Below are 17,961 nucleotides of genomic sequence, written 5' to 3'. Positions count from 1 at the left end.
AAAGGCCAAAACAGGCTTTTATCTGAAGGAGGCAAGTGACCAATGGATCTGATAACTCTAGAGGAAGCAGATTGGAACAAGAACCAGTTTTCTCCCCTATCTATTCTCCCCAGGATGTTATGACACATGCCCGTCTGGCTACCACCACCAGATTCCTTCAAAACATGGCCATGATCTGTTTGCTCTACTCTTTATTTTCTGGGATTTTTTTTTTTCATTGAGCAATCTCTTGCCTCTCCCTTGTTAGCACCATTATATTCAATCCACCTTGTTTCTCTTCTTCCTTCATATATTTTTGTTATTCACACCTTAGTAGGCATTCTCCTTCTTCCACTTCTTTCCCCCTAGGAGATTAAATAAGGATCACACTGACACTGGGGCATCCTTTCTTTCCTGACCAGCTGAAGCACATCTTTCTTGCCCCTTTTAGCTAGCAACATCCATAATCATTTCATATGCCAGGCTGCCTCTCATAGTCAACATGCTGGCTTGAAAACCTTGATGAAAAAAAAAGTAATGCAATTGGGCAAAGCACACATTTTATCATAGTTTGCTAATACAACCATCAGTTGGGTGCAACTGCTGCAAAAACTGAGTTTAGCACAGCAAGTCTTAATATTTTTTTTATCTCCATTGTAGAACTTATTTATAGCACAGCATCTATGGTAGAATAAGCTGAGCTTATCAGATGAGGCAAATTTAGATCCAGATTTGGAATTTTTGTATCTCAAATTCCTCAACAGATGTGAAACTATAGGCATAAAACTAAAGCAACAGTGTGAACAGATTGGTAGACTACAAAGAGTTTAAACTCACATAGCGAGGCTCACAATCCAGATTCTATATATTACGGTCAACTTTTCTTACTTACAAGATAGCTTAATTGAGAGACAGTGTATATACTACCTCCCAATTAAAGGGATAATTTCCATTTCTTTCTTTATCTCTGGAATGATTTGGAGTTTGGAATTTAAGAATTAAGTTACAAAAAGTCAAACCAACATACCCAGCCTCAAGACCCATACTAGATGACACAGTTCCTAAATCTGGACCTTGTTAGTCCTTTAATGCAAAATGCAGGGATAAAATATGTGTTGGGAAGAGATGAGTGTAGCACCTGGAAATGTTGGCAGCCCAGAAGAGATAAGGAACTATTAGAACTAAGCTTTCTATCTCAAAGGTAGTAAAAGCTGTATAATAGCGATGATTGCTTTTTGTCTGTGGCTTAACACACAAAAATTGGTTCACAAAAATAAAAGCCTAAGAGCTCAGTGAAAGCTATGTAAGGTTTAAGCAGTCTTACTTGTAATCATATATTCACAAAATTCATCTGGAATAGTCAGTATGTTCTTAAATAGGATAAATTAATTAATTAATTAATTTTCATGGGAACATAACATTGATGAAACAGAGGAAAGCACAGAATAAGTTACCTTCCCTGCACTTGCATTGAACAACTTTATCATTTAAAGAAACATTCCAATACATAAAGAAATACTTATTGAAGGTTCCAATAACAACATTTGTTGTAAACTCATTTTGCTAAGAGTTTCACCATTTTTTTCTATCAGTTAAATTTGCAAGACATGAAAGTTCTTGCATAAAATTGAGTAATTGGCTTAACTCATAGTGAACATACAGGTAGATAGAATTGTCATTTATGTCAAAACTGCTTTTTTAAAACAATATATAGTGGGATTAAGAGTATGGACATGGAAACACTTATTCATTTGCCCCAATCAGATTAGACCAACAAGTCAAGATCTTAAATTTCCAAACTTAGCACAATCTTGTAGCATCTTAGAGATAGTTATATTATAACATGAAGTTTATTTTGTGGGCTAAACTATCCTTCAGTTGTATGAAGCATTATCCCTCAATCAATAGAGTAGATAAATCAATCTGCTGCAATTTGCTGACCAGTTATATTGAACACACATATGGAAGAACCAGTTAGATCCAAAGAGCCGCAAAGGTATTTTATAAAATAGTCCATAAAAATATATCATAGCGTTTATGACTCCACCCATAAAATGAGCTGATTTTCCCACAAGAGCCTCCCCACAGACAGCTCTTGGAAATAAACTGCTGCCTCAAATTGTTGAGGTGTTTGGATTAAGATTGCTTAAGCCAGAAATCCAACTTCCATACTGCAGATATGAAACTGAAAATTGGGGAGAAAAAGGGGGGAAAGGAGGGAAAAGGCTGCTAAAATTATTTCTCTCCATAGACAAAAGTGAGCTAAGTTGTGGTTTATTGTCATCAACCCCCTTTAATAACTTTATTAATAATAATGTTATAATCTCCTCAGCCATCTGTGATTTTTTTCCCCCTAAGGATAAAAGAAAAAGAAGAAATCAGGGCGGGAATAAATGCACCATGTGTACTGATAGCAAAACAGAGGTTGCAGCGAAGTTAAAATGAGAAGATCCTGCCAGAGTACCTTTTATCTGTGATAAGTGGAATAACCTTAGGATACTGGCAGTTTTCTATTGCGTTAAAATAATTAATATGATTCATTACACTAGACTGTAAGATCACCAGCACCCTCAAGCACATACTAGAGTTAGTGATCTGTCTATATTTAGCATGCTGTTTTACTACGTAAAAATGCACTAAGAAAGAAAGAGACCTCTCTCCTTTCATTGTAAAATCATGTAGAGTTGACAAGAGAAATTACAAATTGTACACAGCTACAACCAAAACCTCTATAATTCACGAAAGAGGCAGAAGAGACTTTAAAGAGAGAGACTCAGTGCAAAAGCCCATAGTTTCCAAGGTTACAAAGTCAAATTAATTACACGCAAGAAAACACATACACAAACACACGCATGCACACACCAAGCACAAAATCCACAGCCTAACATTCAAGGAAAAAAATGTTCAAGATTTCTGTCAAAATTGATATCCACGCCTTTCTTTGTGTGTGATCCCTGTGTGTAAATTGGGCAAGTTTAAAGGGTCAAGTTTCCTTAAAATTATATGGAAAAGGAATAGGAGGTCAAGGAATACAGTTAGTCTTACTCACCAAAACCAGACTGCAAATCCTTTTTCAGCCCACAAAGCATGTCTGCTATTATCTATCAAAGCATTCAGCTAAACAGCAAAAGGCGCTCCCCTCTTCCTTGGCTGGCACTGGAATCACGTTACAGCAGTTTTCCTCCCAGGCCGTCTCTCTCGCAAGGAAACAGTGCTACCCAGCACAAAAGATACACTCCTCCACTTAAAGAAAACAAAGTCCTCCGGTGCTCTGACACCAAGCAAACACAACACTCCCACTGAAAAGCAACCACCACCTCAACATCAGGCTCCGACCACTCAGAAGATTCAACGTCAAAAGGAATTCGGAACCAGGGTCAGGTGTGAAAGTCTCTCCCACAGCTCTTCCAGGGAAAGCATCACAGGATCCGTCAAAGTGGTTTCCATGAGGGAGGGAGCCAAGGCAAAAGTTCTACATGGAGGCATTAAAAAAGGAGGAGCTGGTGGGAGAAGGAGCAGCAGGAACCAAGCCGCCCATGGGTCCTCTTGCTGGCATCGCAAACGGAAGGAGATCCTTCACAGCCTGCTGTGATCCAACTCAGGCCACGCTGGAACAGTGCAGCCATCCTCCCACATGGGTGGTATGCTCGTCTCTCAGAGGGAGCCTTTTGTTTCTTTCACCCAGGAAATTCATAAAAACCACAAGAAGCTAGACTGAATGATCTTGGCCGACAGCCAGCCAGCTGACGGTTCCCTTTTTTGGCTGCAACTGGCAGCACAAGTTGGAAGACTTAAAGGTTCCCCCCCAGATGCTTCCAAGTTCCAGGCGGCAACATTTCAGAGTGCAAGAGAAGGCAGCTGTTAAGAGCTGCAGCACAGGCTCTTGGTTTCCCCCACCCCCTTTATCAACTGGCTGTATGGCTGCCAGCCCTTTTGCAAGGCAATATCAAAGCTGCTTTTTAAGTGCTATGCTTCTTTCTGTAACCCAGAGGAAAGGCACAGGAGCTGGAAACTGCTAGTAACTTCATTTAATCCTCCTTAGTACCGTTCTCTGTCTTCTCTCTTTTATGTCTTAAAAAAAAAAAACCCAGTGCTTTAAATTATTTTGCTTTAAAACTGGCCAAAGAACTAGAAATTGTGTAGATTCTAAAAATAGTACAGAATAGACCTGGAAGGAACCTTGGAGGTCTTCTAGTCCAACCTCCTGCTCAAACAGGAGACCCTATACCATTTTAGGCAAGAGACTGTCCAGTTTCTTCTTAAAGACCTCCAGTGTTGGAGCACCCACAACTTCTCAAGGCAAGCTGTCCCACTGGTTAACTGTCCTCACTGTTAGGAAGTTCCTCCTTAATTCCAGTTACTTCTCTCCTTGATTTGTTTCCATTCATTGTTTCTTGTCCTGCCCTCTGGTGCTTTGGAAAATAAGTTGACCCCCTCCTCTCTGTGGCAGCACCTCAAATACCAGAGACACAAACAGAAAAGAGAAGGGACACTGTGTTTATTTCTAAGGGAGTATAAATCCTTCCATTTCCCACCATCCAGTCAGAGCTGAAGAAGCTTCCTGGATGAGAAGTGAAACATCTTCAAAGAAAAACAAGAAAGTCCAGTTGCCTTTTGAAAAAGCACCTTTGGGACAACCATGACCTGGATGACTGAGAATCTCCATAGACATTCTCAGAGAGTTCCACCTAAACATGGAAGGCAGATCACTTATCCCTAAAACTTTCAATCAAAGTAGGAATTGAGAACATCATCTATAGGTAATCCTCGTGTTACAAGCATTCATTTAGTGACCATTCGAAGTTACAACAGGTCTGAAAAAAAGTGACATGACTATTTTTCATCATTTCTGTTTTATGACCATTGCAGCATCCCCGTGGCCCCATGATCAAAATTCAGATGCTAGGTAACTGGCATATATTTACAATGGTTTTAGTGTCCCAGGGTCATGTGATCACCTTTTGTGACTGTCAGGATTCTAGCGATCACCCTAATTAAATCATGAGCCTTGAGCCAAAAACTTCAAAGCATTCATTAGGAGTGACATACTGCTATGACCTGTATAAAGCCGATTCTGGAATACATAATTACAGTCACTTGTGACCCTGCTTCCCCTCTCCCTCCTGGGTGTGCCATAAATCAGTTTCTCCAATTAAGCAGGCTAGGTGTCATCCATCACATTCTCCAATTAAAGTTTTTCACGGGCAAAAGCTTCAGTGCTTAGCTCAGAGGTGGTATTCAGCAGGTTCTGACCAGTTCTGGAGAACTGGTAGCAGAAATTTTGAGTAGTTTGGAGAACCGGCAAATACCACCTCTGACTGGAGATGTTACAGTATCCTTCCCCTGCCACACCCACCAAGCCACGCCCACAGAACCGGTAGTAAAACAATTTGAATCCCACCACTGGCTTAGCTACACTCTTTTTAAAGATAAAGTTGGAATGTGCTTCTAAATTCATTTGCTGTATGCTTCTCCAGTCCTTCCCTCCCCCACTTTCTTATGCCAACTTGGAAACAAGTGTAGGAATGTTTTACAAGTTGACAGTGACCTTCTGACAAGCAAAGTCAATGGGGAAGCCAGATTCACTTGACAATCGAGTTACTAACTTAACAACTGCAGTAATTCACCTAACTGTGGCAAGAAAGGTCATAAAATGTGGCAAAACTCACTTAACAACTGTCTTACTTGGCAATGGGAATTTTGAGCTTAATTGTGGTCGTAAATTGAGAAATACCTGTCTCATATTACCAAAAAAAAAAAAAAAAACCCACCCCTCTTAATCAGTTTGCTCAATTACCTAATCTTTCCATGTTGGCAACCTTCAGACTTATGGGTATGGTTGACAGTTTTATTCTGGATGTGATAGCCAACAACTCTGTACATTATTATTTTTAAAGAAAAAATAAAGTGAAATAACTTGAACTCACACTTGACTCTTAATGACTACTTGCTATTTTTCTTTTTTTAAAATTTTTTTTCCCAGTTTAACCTACTGCTCAGAGAGTTCTAAACTACTTTTTCTGAAACGCTGCTGGACAAAAGCTATACAAGTTTCTGAAGTGTCTTAACAATCCATTATGTCTAACTTCCAAAACCTGGCAGTGGTCTACAAGCAGAACCAAATCAAAGTATTCCTCAGTGCCTGCCACTAAAAAATTGTGTCAAATGCCAGCTACTTTTAAACTTTTCTTCTAGAAATCTGGACTGGAAACAGTTAATCCACTGTTAATAAGAACAAATTTCTCAAAGATCTGATAAGTAACACCTGTTAGAATGAAGATTAAAGTTACAACAGAAGAATTCCAGCAAGTACTCTCTTCTTTCAATGAAATTAGACTTTATACCCACATGCATACATTGGTTTGTTTTATTGTTGTTTTTTTTAATGTAAAGAGGAGGAAGAGACTCTCTTTTGTGGAGGCAGGCAGTCTACATCTGCTGATTGTTTTGATGTTAGATTTCTTCTCAAAGTGGGAAATTGATCAAGACCACCAGCAAATATTGCTTTACTTTTCTTTGCCATGTACACCATTTCAGAGGCATTCCCTACCCATACAATCCTGCATTTTGTTGCATTGATCTGCAAATATGCTCATTTCATTTCATTTCTTTTCCAGTCCCAGAACAATAAAAGTGTCATCACTGTTGGTCAAGGATTTTGTCAATGGGAGGATGAAAAAAAATTTGCAATCATCTTGTTCTCTCCTAACACTTGTTTTCATGGTGCCGGGGGAAATCGGAGGGTGGGGTGAGGAGCAGGGAATGTCTGATGAATGGAAATGGTGCCTAAGCTAAAAGAGAGAAGAGAAAACCAGAAATAATACTGAGGTGGGAGTCTTCCTCAACAAGAAACCACTTAACTTCCAGCATTTCATTTAGAGCAGGAACCATAGTTAATTGGATGGGCTTCCCAAGCAGAGATATCTATAGAGGCCATCAATGATGTCAAAATGGTGGGTATTATTGGATGATCGAATGTAGTTACTGATGCATCCCACATGCTAATGCATTAGATGCAATCTGCTAATAAAATAAGGAATTCTTAAAATGATGGTGTCTTTGTTGCATGATTAAGAAATACAAAGTTGCACAGTGTTTTAGAAAACCCACACGCTTGTTACCCATTGCATAACTAAAGCATTATTGAATGAAAATGACGCTACAGAGCACTGCACATCAGGACAACTAGACACAAGGACATTTTTTTCCTGAATTCTATCACTCTTCTAAACAAATGATTCCCTCAACACTGTCCAACTATTTACAAAGTCTGAATTACCATTACTATTAATTTCGTCATTCCTTATCACCCATCCCCTCTCATTTGTGACTGTATGACTATAACTTTGTCGCTTGTATCCTTACGATTTATTTTGACTGTTTCCTAGTATGATTTGATTGCTTATTGTACCCTATGACTATCATTAAGTGTTGTACCTTATGATTTTTGACTCTTGACAAATGTATATTTTCTTTTATGTATACTGAGAGCATTTGCACCAAGACAAATTCCTTGTGTGTCCAATCACACTTGGCCAATAAAGAATTCCTATCCTATTCCTATCCTATCCAATCCTATCCTATCCTATTCTATGAAAGATTTGGATTGAAAGAGAAGTTAAATGGAGAAGAACATAATAAACAAAGCAGCATCAGAACTTGACCTGTCATAAAAGATCTCTCATGTTAATAATTAGGGGAAAAATGTTCTATTGATCTGTACCCACGTGAGGCAGATCAACAGTAGTTAAAGGGCATCTTCCTTTCCCACATCATAAATTGGTAATTTATAGTGGTCATTCATTGTATCAGCCAGTACTATCACTTGATGTCTGCTTGACATTGTGTCACCTGATAGCGAGCTTCCTAAGTTGATCCATTTGTGAATTGTGTCTTCATGCTATACCCCAAGAAACTTACTTTCTTCTTTTATCTGCTTACAATGAGGTTGTATAGGGAAAAAAAAACATGCTGGATTCCGGTATGTTGATGACAAAGACTGCACATCAGTAGGTCACTTACTTATACATTTGTAACAGCTATCTCATGCAATAGTTAGTAAAGGCCTCCAAGCAATAGATACAAGACAGCTGACAGCTCCACCAGAGGGAATAAAGTAAAAAACCTGACAGTTTAGATCAATAGTTTTCAAACTTGGCAATTTTAAGAGATGTGAACTTTAACTCTCAGAATTTCCCAGCCAGCTTTTTAGCTGGGAAATTCTGGGAGTTGAAGTTTACACAGCTTAAATTTGACAAGTTTGAAAAACAATGATTTAGAAAAACAGTAGATTAACTTTGAAATCTGAATGTTTATATAGTAACAGTTCCATCTTTTGATACTCAATTGCTTGGGTTCAACTGCTGTGGGAAGACAGTCAGAAATAGACTGCAGGCAGTCATACAGTGATGAGATTCAGCCAGTTCGCATCACTTTGGGAGAACCAGTTGTTAACTTTCTGAGCAGTTTGGTGAATTGGTTGTTGGAAGAAATCATTAGGGCAGAGAACTGGTTTTTAAATTATTTGAATTCCATCACTGCAGTCATACACCACCTCACATTATTCTGTAATTTGCTAAGCAGAAGCTTTTTCATAGACTAAATTAGCAACAACAGTTGAAGTTGCAATAATAATTCCTCTAATCTGAATGCCATTTTCTAAGCAGAAATTTTGCAGGAGCTTTGGAAATTCTTCAAAATAGGAATAGACCTCATCACAGCTAAATTAGTGCAGAGAAACTGTAGCAGTTCAAATGACAATGAAATTAACAGGGTTATTACTGAATTCCTTGTTTCATTTGTTCACTTTTTCACTTTTCTATTTAGCCCATGATTTTCAGTAGGTACATCCCCAGGTCTGACTCCTTCACAGCTTCCCAGTCTTCACAAAGCCAACAGTGTGGTGATAAATTTGCCAATGAACCTGTAAGCCCTTTGGAAAAATACTTCCTTTCATTTATCCCTTATTACTTAGAATTACAGAAGAATCTAATGCTATGGATCAGGCAGTCCTTCCTCCTACTTCTCCCATATGCTGCAAAATGTTGTACATCCCTATTCTGCATCCCTTCTCTCAGCATTGCAACTTTGGTTCATAAGAGAATTACTTCCAGCATCAATATTTGGTTCATCCTCTTCCCCCCACCTTTTTAATCTATTCTACAATATTATTTTCAATATAGTTTTGACCAAAGTTGTATGTTGTGGTCAGACCGCAATTACAACATAGATCAATCTCCCAGTTTATTATCTTTTTCAGAACAGCTGTACATTGAGTTCATATTTTCAGTGATCTCTCTTCCACCGATCTAAGATTCTTATATCGCTCCTGCCAGATCAGATTCCATCAATGTATTTATGAAGCAACCCACATTGCATTTGTTTCCAGTGAAATTGCAGCTTGACATTTTTATGCTCTTAGCCTTGGTTTGGAGAGATACTTTTGTGAGAATATTCTTAAAATATCTTATAGTTATAAAGATCAGCGGGAAAAGGGTAGAGATAAACAGTGTGCAATATATTATACTTTGACCATGTCTTTTATAACTGCCCCCATGTTTCAAATTGTAAGGGGACATCTATAGCAGAAATAGATACCTCACTGTATGCCATATGTATTTATAATATTTGTTACTCAGCAGAAGACCCCATAAAAAGACAGCTGTGTTACACCCATTTTAATTTTATTTATCAAATTTAAAAACCACTCATCTCTCTCACCGACAGATTCTTTCATTGCCTAGCATATAGCATTTACTGCAAAAATTGTTCTCTTGTATAGTATATATGTACCATGTTAAATAAGTGGGAGAGAGAACTTTACTATCTAAATAGTACATCTAACTCAAGCTTCAGCTGTAGCAGAATAACAAAAACCCATTCCACACTTTTTGGTGTATATGTGTGCCTTCAAGTCAATTTTGACTTTGGCAACCGCCTGGACTAGTCCCTGAAGTTTTCTTGGCAAAATTTTTGGAAGGGTTTTGGCATTATTTTGTTTCTAAGGCCAAGAGTCACTTGCCCGAGGTCATCCAGCTGTCTTTGCAATGGCCAAGACATCAGGTTAGAAACCAGGAGACTGTGAGTTCTAGTAAAACCATAATTCATTTTTCTGCTCATCTATCCAGATGGTTTCTCTGTAGGTAGAATTCTTTTTTTTTTTCCAGTATTAAATAGTCTTGACAGATGTGTTTCCACCAGATTTCCGATTTAAAAGCCTGCCCATTTCTGGCTACTAGTCTAATGATTTTGCTGCTATCTCTAGATGAATAATAATTTAGCTGCCATTTGGTCCCACCATGTCATAAATCTTAAAAGAGAAAAAAAATTGAGAAGCACAGAGTCATTCCATCACTAGTTTTAGTATTATTATTATTATAGCTGCAAATAGATGTCTATGTATACCTAGGTGTTTAATTGCATCCTCTCATCCACCTTTGACTTAAAGTAACGCCACACTTTGCAAACTATGTATCTAGAAGATTAAAAAAAATAAGCCTGGATGTCACACAGGGTAGGACTTTGATTAATTGGAGGTCAAAAGCTCCCCAAATTTACCCCTTTATCTGATCTCATTCTTTTTGAAAGTGCAGGGTTATACACATCCCATAGGCAGTTTCCCTAATGAAGCTGGAATGCATGCTCAGATAACAAGCTGATATTCAGAATGAAGCAATGCATAGAACAAGCAAAAGATTAGGGGTTTTTTTTTTTATTTAAAAAAAAGAGGTAGGTGCAAAGCCGGCTGGATGACCTTGGGCCAGTCTTTCTCTTTCAGCCCTAGAAAGCAGGCAATGGCAAGCCACTTCTAAAATATTGTCAGGAAAGCTGCAAAGACTTGCCCGGGGAGTCTCCAAGAGTCTAGATTGACTCAAAGGGGGAGTCAAGCTATTTTCTAACGCGCCTGTAGGCCAGACAAGGAATAATGGATGGAAACTGAACAAGGAGAGATTTAACCTGGAAATAAGGATAAACTTTCTGACAGTGAGAACAATCAACCAATGGAACAGCTTGCCTTTGGAAGTTGTGGGAGCGCCATCAGTTGAGACTTTCAAGAAGAGATTGGACTGCCATTTGTCAGAAATGGTGTAGGGTCTCCCGCTTGGGCAGGGGGTTGGACTAGATGACTTACAAGGTCCCTTCCAACTCTGATTATCTGTTAAATCTGTATGCAAAGTCACCAAAACTAGTTAAATAAATAAACTGCAAGACACTTAAATATAGGAGTATTTCGTAATCCCTGGGGAGAATCCATACTGCCATTATGGCATGGGGAAAACTTTCTTCTTTTTTCAATTTGTTTCAAACGAACAGGAGGAAGAGAAAGAAGAAATGAAGAATGAAGTGAGAGGTTAAGGGTAAAGGAGTCCCTGCAGGTTTTGTTCTCCTCTTCTAGTAATCAACTTTAGGGGCGGTACTCATCTCCATTCTTTAAACCATTGAGCCAGCACTGTCCAAAGATGTTTCCATGGTCATGTGGCCAGCACAACAGCATGCCACAGCACAAAACGTACAGCAAAATACCAAAGGTTTCCCACTGAAGTGGTATCTATTTATCTACTTGCATTTACATGCTTTCAAAGTGCTAAGATTGGCGGGAGTTGAGGCAAATGACAGGACTCAAACTGTGGAAGTATAGACCTTCTCTGGCCTCTTTTAAGCCACCATGTTTCTAATGAAGAATAAAAAGGACACTTTTTAACAAATGAAAAAGGACACTTTTTAACACTTTTTAACTTTTTACCAATTCATTTTGATTCATTCAGTCAATTTCTACACTACTGCAATCGATTAAAGACTCCCAATTTTTCGCAATACCAGAAGATGGGTAAGCAATATAAAAGTATTCTTGGTGTGTAAAACCTAAATACCTGGGACAGACTTCTAGCAGAAACAAAGAATTTAACTATGAGAAGAAATTAGCAATGAGAAGCTATGAGAAGGAACAGATTTTGTTTTCTTTAGCTACTTGCTCTATTACTTCATGTGTTTTTTTCTCTCTGTCTCCCCCTCCCTCCTCTCCCTCTTATATATTTCCATGATCTTCTCCCCCACCATTCAGCCTCTTCTTTTCCTTTTTCCGCCTCTCATCTCCTCAGATCAGAGACCATTTTAAAAATATGTAATGTCAAGAAATTGGCTAGGAAATAAAGCACAAATAAAGTGCATTGTTGTAATGTTTTGTCTGATAAATAGCTTGGAAAACCTTGGAAGACTACAAAGTTACTTTGAAGTCAATGCACTACATGGCCAACATGATTACCTTTAATTTTACCATGTTGTTTACTTTATTATCTTGCATGAGTGTTCAGTGGCAAAATCTGGATATAGAAGGCTAGTTCCCATTCTACAAATCCTCAGACCTTTAGAAAAGTCTGTGCTTCATGACATGAAGATGTCAGCACATGTTCAACTAACAATCTAATCTACATTTAATCAGTATTGTCATCGTAAATGTGGTGGAATGGATAGAAATGCATTTGAGCATTTCATTCCCAATGCAGTAAGGCTTGCTAGCTTCCTTCTCTCTTGATTTTTAAAAAAATCTGTAAATGTGAAGTCTGACTAGATTTGCTACTGAAAGTTGCATGTAACTTACAATGAGAATTACAATGAGAATTATTTACAATGAGAAACAACAATTACAATAAGAAACAACTTCCCTGGGGAGAATCTGCATCACAAAACTATCTATCAAAGGATGAAAGCAGAGTTACTGGACATTTTTAAAAGGATGGAGATATACATGCACACACACACACACGCACACACACACACACATGACAGATAAGTAGTAAGGACAGCAACTGCTATGCAAATGGTTAAACTGTTGGAATAGGATAGATCCCAGTTCAAGTTCATCCTCAGCCATGTAAGGTCACCGAATGACTTTGGGGGAGCCATTTTCCTTATTCCCAACCTCCCTTGTAGGGTTAATGAAATGGTGACAAAAATGGAGATCCCATGAAAGTCTCCTTAAGCGCCCAAAGAAAATAGCAATAGCAGCATTTAGATTCATATACCGCTTCACAGAGCTTTAGCTGTTTACAGAGTCAGCAACTTTGCTCCCAACAATCTGGGTCTTCATTTTACCCACTTCAGAAAGATGAAAGGCTGAGTCAACCTTGAGCTGCCGAGAATTGAACTGCTGGGAGTCAGCAGAATTAGCCTGCAATACTGCATTCTAACTACTGTACCACCAGGACTTTTATAATCTCATCGATCAAGCAATCCATCTTTGTAATATGGAAAAGAACAATCCCATATTTTTAACATACAATGAGTGTGTCAACTCATAAAATATTTCTTTGGTCTTTTAGAGTTGCCAACAGAAAGGGCGGCTTGTATTACATAAGTGGGCAGCTTGTATTACATAAATGTTTTCAAAGATAGTTTCTAGGTCTACTTGGAGAGTATGATTGAAGACTCTTGGCTATGGATGTGTCCCATTGGAGAATATGAATTATGATATACCTAGGGGGTGGGGGAAAGCCAGGGTCAAGTGTGACAATGAATTATGTGTTTCAGAGTAGGCTACACCCAGGCAATACCACATCTTTTAACTCCCAATAAATCATTTTGGAGTTTGGCTAGAGACTCATGATTTAAATGGGGTTAAGTGTTGGAATCCTGACAGAGTGTATGTTGTTATGCTGAATTACCACAAGCTTATCAAATACTTAGGAGCGAGGGCTTGGCAGCACAAAGAAATGACAGTCAATCACCCTCCATCAGCACACCAACTAGCCAATAGGAAGGCACCACATAAACATGTTGCTCAGAACGGCCCAAATATTTCAGCAGAGAGAAATTCCCTGAAGATGGGCTCCAGCATGAGTCCAAAATCTTGGAAGAGTAAATCTCTGTTCCTGATGACAGACCCAAGTTTGATCTTACAATGAGTGTCATCATTATTTTAGTCTAATGAGAAACTCTACAAATGCCTATAATAAATAATATTTTCCATCATACATTCATTCACCAGAGGTGGTATTCAGTAGGTTCTGACCAGTTCTGGAGAACCAATAGCGAAAATTTTGAGTAGTTTGGAGAACCAGCAAATACCACCTCTGACTGGCCCCACCCCCATCCATTCTCTGCCTCCTGTGTCCCAGCTGATCGTCTGGGTCTTCTTTGGTTGCCCTGCACAGGAGAACGGAGCTGGAAAGCAGGTTAGTGGGGTAGGGAGGGAATGGGGATTTTACAGTAACCTTCCCCTGCCATGCCCACTAAGCCACGTCCACAGAACTGGTCGTAAATTTTTTTGAATCCCACCATTGTCATTCATGTACTAATCCATTGGAGGAAAAGATAATACAGTCTTACAGACCTTGGTACAGAAGGCTTAGAACAGGTTTTTCAAGGAAGAGTAGCCTTTAATCCATTCTGCTTTTGTTAGTTCTCCTGGCCATGGTCATGGCTAGCTAACGGAGGAGGTCATCATTCTTAATAAACGTCCCATAGTTTATTTTCAGTGAGTAATGGTGCAACAATGCATTAATGAGAAACATCATGTTAACATTAATTTGCTAATATTAAACCATGATGCTTTCGCTTCCCATCTCTCCTTTGAAAACTGGCCTGACCTGCATATGAATCAAGATAAAATTTAATTGCTGGAGTAGTCAAGAGTTGTATTACCATTTCTGCTTACTAAGACTTCATTTTTTACGCAAGCACATCATTCACCTTTTCTCTAAGGTACTATACATGAACTACTTCAAATGCAAACATCTCTTCCGAGGGCTTAATTTTAATAAGCTCTGCAACAGGATACATTTCAAAAACCAATTGCCACACTTGGCAAAAGAGGAATTATAAAATTAACATGCACTTTAATGTAAACCATTGCAATAACCCATTCATTAGGCAGCAAGCGCTCTTCACACCCCAGTAGCTTGTACCATGTTCACGACACATTCGCTTATGGCACAAAATGGATATCAGTAATCTCAAAAGCCTTTAGAAACCATGCAGAACAAGACAAGGTTAGGCTTCAAGTATGAAAACCGTGAAACAGAAGAACTGGGAAAGATCTCTTCCGGGTGCAAAGTTGGTAGATCTCTGCCTTCCTCCAAGCACAAATATCCCATGAAAAAGCAAAGCAGGCAAGAAAACCACCCCAAAGCAGTTCTTGTTTTGATACTTTGATCATGCTCAAAAGAGTGCCATTTTATATTAAGGCCGCCTAATTTAATCTACGCCATTCTGCAAGAGAAGACACCCCCCCCTTAAGTCTGCTTCAGAGTAGGGAGAGGCAGCATGAGACTCTTCACAAATGAATAAACTCCACCTTTTATCAGTCATAGCCTACATGGCAGATTTTTTTGGGGGGGGGAGGGAGGGGAGCTGCAATCAAGCATTAGGAAGATAACATGGTCTGCTTTGATGGTCATTTTCAGGTAAGAGAAAATGAATTATCGTTTCCTACCATTTCCAGTGCCTCTGTTCTCTTTTCCCCAATAGATGCTCCCCAAATGCATTGAGTGAGAAGATGCTCCTACCCATTTGAATGCCAGGATAGTTCACTTGGTTCATATCACTCCTGCACAGATAGTCTTCAACTTCAACTTATGACCACAGTTGGGACTGAAACTTACACCACTAAGAATGTGGTTGTTAAGGAGACACACCCAATTTTATGACCTTTTTTTTTTGCCTGGATTGTTAAGTCGAAAGTTGAAAATGGTAATCATGGGACCCTGGTTACCAGTTGCCAAGTATTCAACTTTTGTTCATGTGATGGTGTGGAATGCTGTGATGATCATAATTGCAAGGACTGATCATAAGTTGCTTTTTTTCAAAGATGTTGTAACTTCAAATAATTATTAAACAAATGGTCAAGGACTACCGATATCTTGCTGTGGGTGCTACTACCTCTTCTTGCTCCAAGAATACTGACCTTACCCTAAGTATTGTTTACTAGAAAAGAACAAAAAGGGTCTGCGTGCATTCCAAAGACAGTAGTACTGGATATTTCAGCATTAAGATTGGGAGAATAACAACAACAACGATGATGATGATGATGATGATGATGATGATGATGATGATGATGATGAAGGAGGAGGAGGAGGAATAGTCCTAGTCTTGGGAATCCTTTGCGCTTTGGCTTTAATTACATTTTTAGGCTGCTAGAGGACTTACCGGCCTCCTTACAAGTTTACATGTTTTAAGTTTCCTGCCAAAGTGCTCACGTGCCTATATTTAAACTTTCAGAATTTTGTATTTGAATCAGCTTCAACTTGGAGTTCCCCACTGCCTCTTTGCTTAGGGTAACATAGCGAGGAAACTTCTGCCCAGGTTAACAGAGAAAACTGCAGCACGTTGCATCATGGCTCAATCATATATTTAGCAGGTTCGGACTTGACCTCAAAGAAATGCCCAATTAGTCAGGACTCCAGTTTCTTTCAAATGATTGTATCCTGGCCTGCAATGCTTAGTTCACATGCTGTTTCCTTTGTGCTCCCTGCCCTCACTTGTCAATGCAGAGGCCTATACAAAGCTCTGAAAAAGTGTTTTGCTTCAGTGAAGACCCAAAATGCTCCTTCCAAGCTGCTTTAAGAAGCTGCTTTTAGAAGTCCCTTCTAAGAAAAAAGTGACCATGCGGCTCTGCTTGGCCTTGCTTTTGCGACTTCCTCCAGGAGTTACAATACCAAAAGAGATTTCTGCACATGGACCGAAGCTTCTTTCTCCCACTTCCAGTACCAGGCCAGTGCGCGTCTTGGATTCAAATCAGAGATACTTCATTTGTCCTTATCAAATTAATCTAAACCAGGGATGATTTAAAATACAGCTCCCATCGCAGAATATCCTATGGACAGGGAACATGGTATTACCTCCCTACTATTTACTGTATAATAAATTGGACTGATTTGCTTATGACTGCAACTGCTGTTGGGGGTGGGGGGGGGGAGGCGCTTTAAACTTCAGAAGTTGCATTGGGAGGGGGGAAAGGTGTTAAAGCAACAACTATGTTTAATTGAGGGTACTGATGTGCAGCACGGCCTCTACAAAATGAAAACCATATTTTCTCCCGAAGAAATTAAAAAAGACAAATATAGGCATTTTAGATCATTTTCTTTTCAGCTGAAATGCCTTAATTGAAAACAACCTATCTTCTAGCAGGTTATTGAATGTTTTGCAAACAAATTTCCTTTCCCCCGTTCCCACCCTTTTAATATTTTTTTCATATAAATACTACAATGACCTCAGGGACAACTGCTACAGGGGTTGCAACCTGGTCCTCCACGAGGGGCCGTGTAATAACCGAATCCCTTTCTCAGGCATAAAAGAGGTAAAATACTACTTCAGTTCCCCATATGACAGCCACCTGATACCATAGAACATAAAGGGTTTGCCTGAAGGGTGAACATTTTCTCCATTTTGTAGTTAGGATATCATTCCACATGTTATTTAACATCTACATGAGGGTGCTAAGAGAAGTCACCCATCCATCTGGGACAAGGGTGGGATTCAAATTTTTTAACAACCGGTTCTGTGGGCGTGGCTTAGTTGGTGGGCATGGCTCGGTGTTCATGTGTCTGGGTGGACGTGGCTTGGTGGTCATGTTATTGGCTGGGTGTGGCCAACTCAATATCACTCACATCGAGGCACGCATCTCCTCGCCTGGCCTCTCATGACTGTGGGGATGCTGCAACAGTCGTAGGTGTGAAAAAGGGTCATAAGTCACTTTTTTCAGTAACTTTGAATGGTCACTCCATACAAGCAAAGTACCAGCAAAGGAAGGGAAAAAAATTCCAGAGAAGTTCCTGAGACAGGAAGTCTAGTTCTGCCAAGAATGTAATAAGGGTTAATGGAGAGGCAGTTTCTGTAAGCAACACCAGAATGTTTCCTTCCTGCCTTACTTACAGGATTAGGCCAGTAATTTCTTCTAACAACTGGTCCTCCGAACTGCTTAGAATGTTAACAACTGGTTCTAGTGAATAGGTGCGAACTGGTAGAATCCCATCCCTGATCTGGGGC

General features: G+C 39.3%; 1 protein-coding gene across 6 annotated transcripts in view; it reads right to left on the bottom strand.

Annotated features, from left to right (window-relative positions):
• GRIP2 (glutamate receptor interacting protein 2) overlaps positions 1-17,961 on the bottom strand; it is a 513,383-nt gene that overhangs the window by 150,086 nt on the left and 345,336 nt on the right. The window contains exon 1 of one of the 6 annotated variants that reach the window (XM_087954661.1): positions 3,029-3,183. The exons of the other annotated variants lie outside the window; for them this stretch is intronic. Coding sequence (XP_087810787.1) covers positions 3,029-3,068 — 40 coding nt within the window. The 5' untranslated portion in view covers positions 3,069-3,183. Of the gene's footprint in view, positions 1-3,028; positions 3,184-17,961 lie in introns of those variants that run through there. 6 annotated transcript variants of the gene reach the window in all.

This window comes from Notechis scutatus, chromosome 2, assembly GCF_049901735.1.
Source record: "Notechis scutatus isolate UNSWTSFEM ecotype Mainland chromosome 2, rNotScu1.2, whole genome shotgun sequence".
Lineage (NCBI taxonomy): Eukaryota > Metazoa > Chordata > Lepidosauria > Squamata > Elapidae > Notechis > Notechis scutatus.
This window is presented reverse-complemented; position numbering and strand designations above follow the sequence as displayed.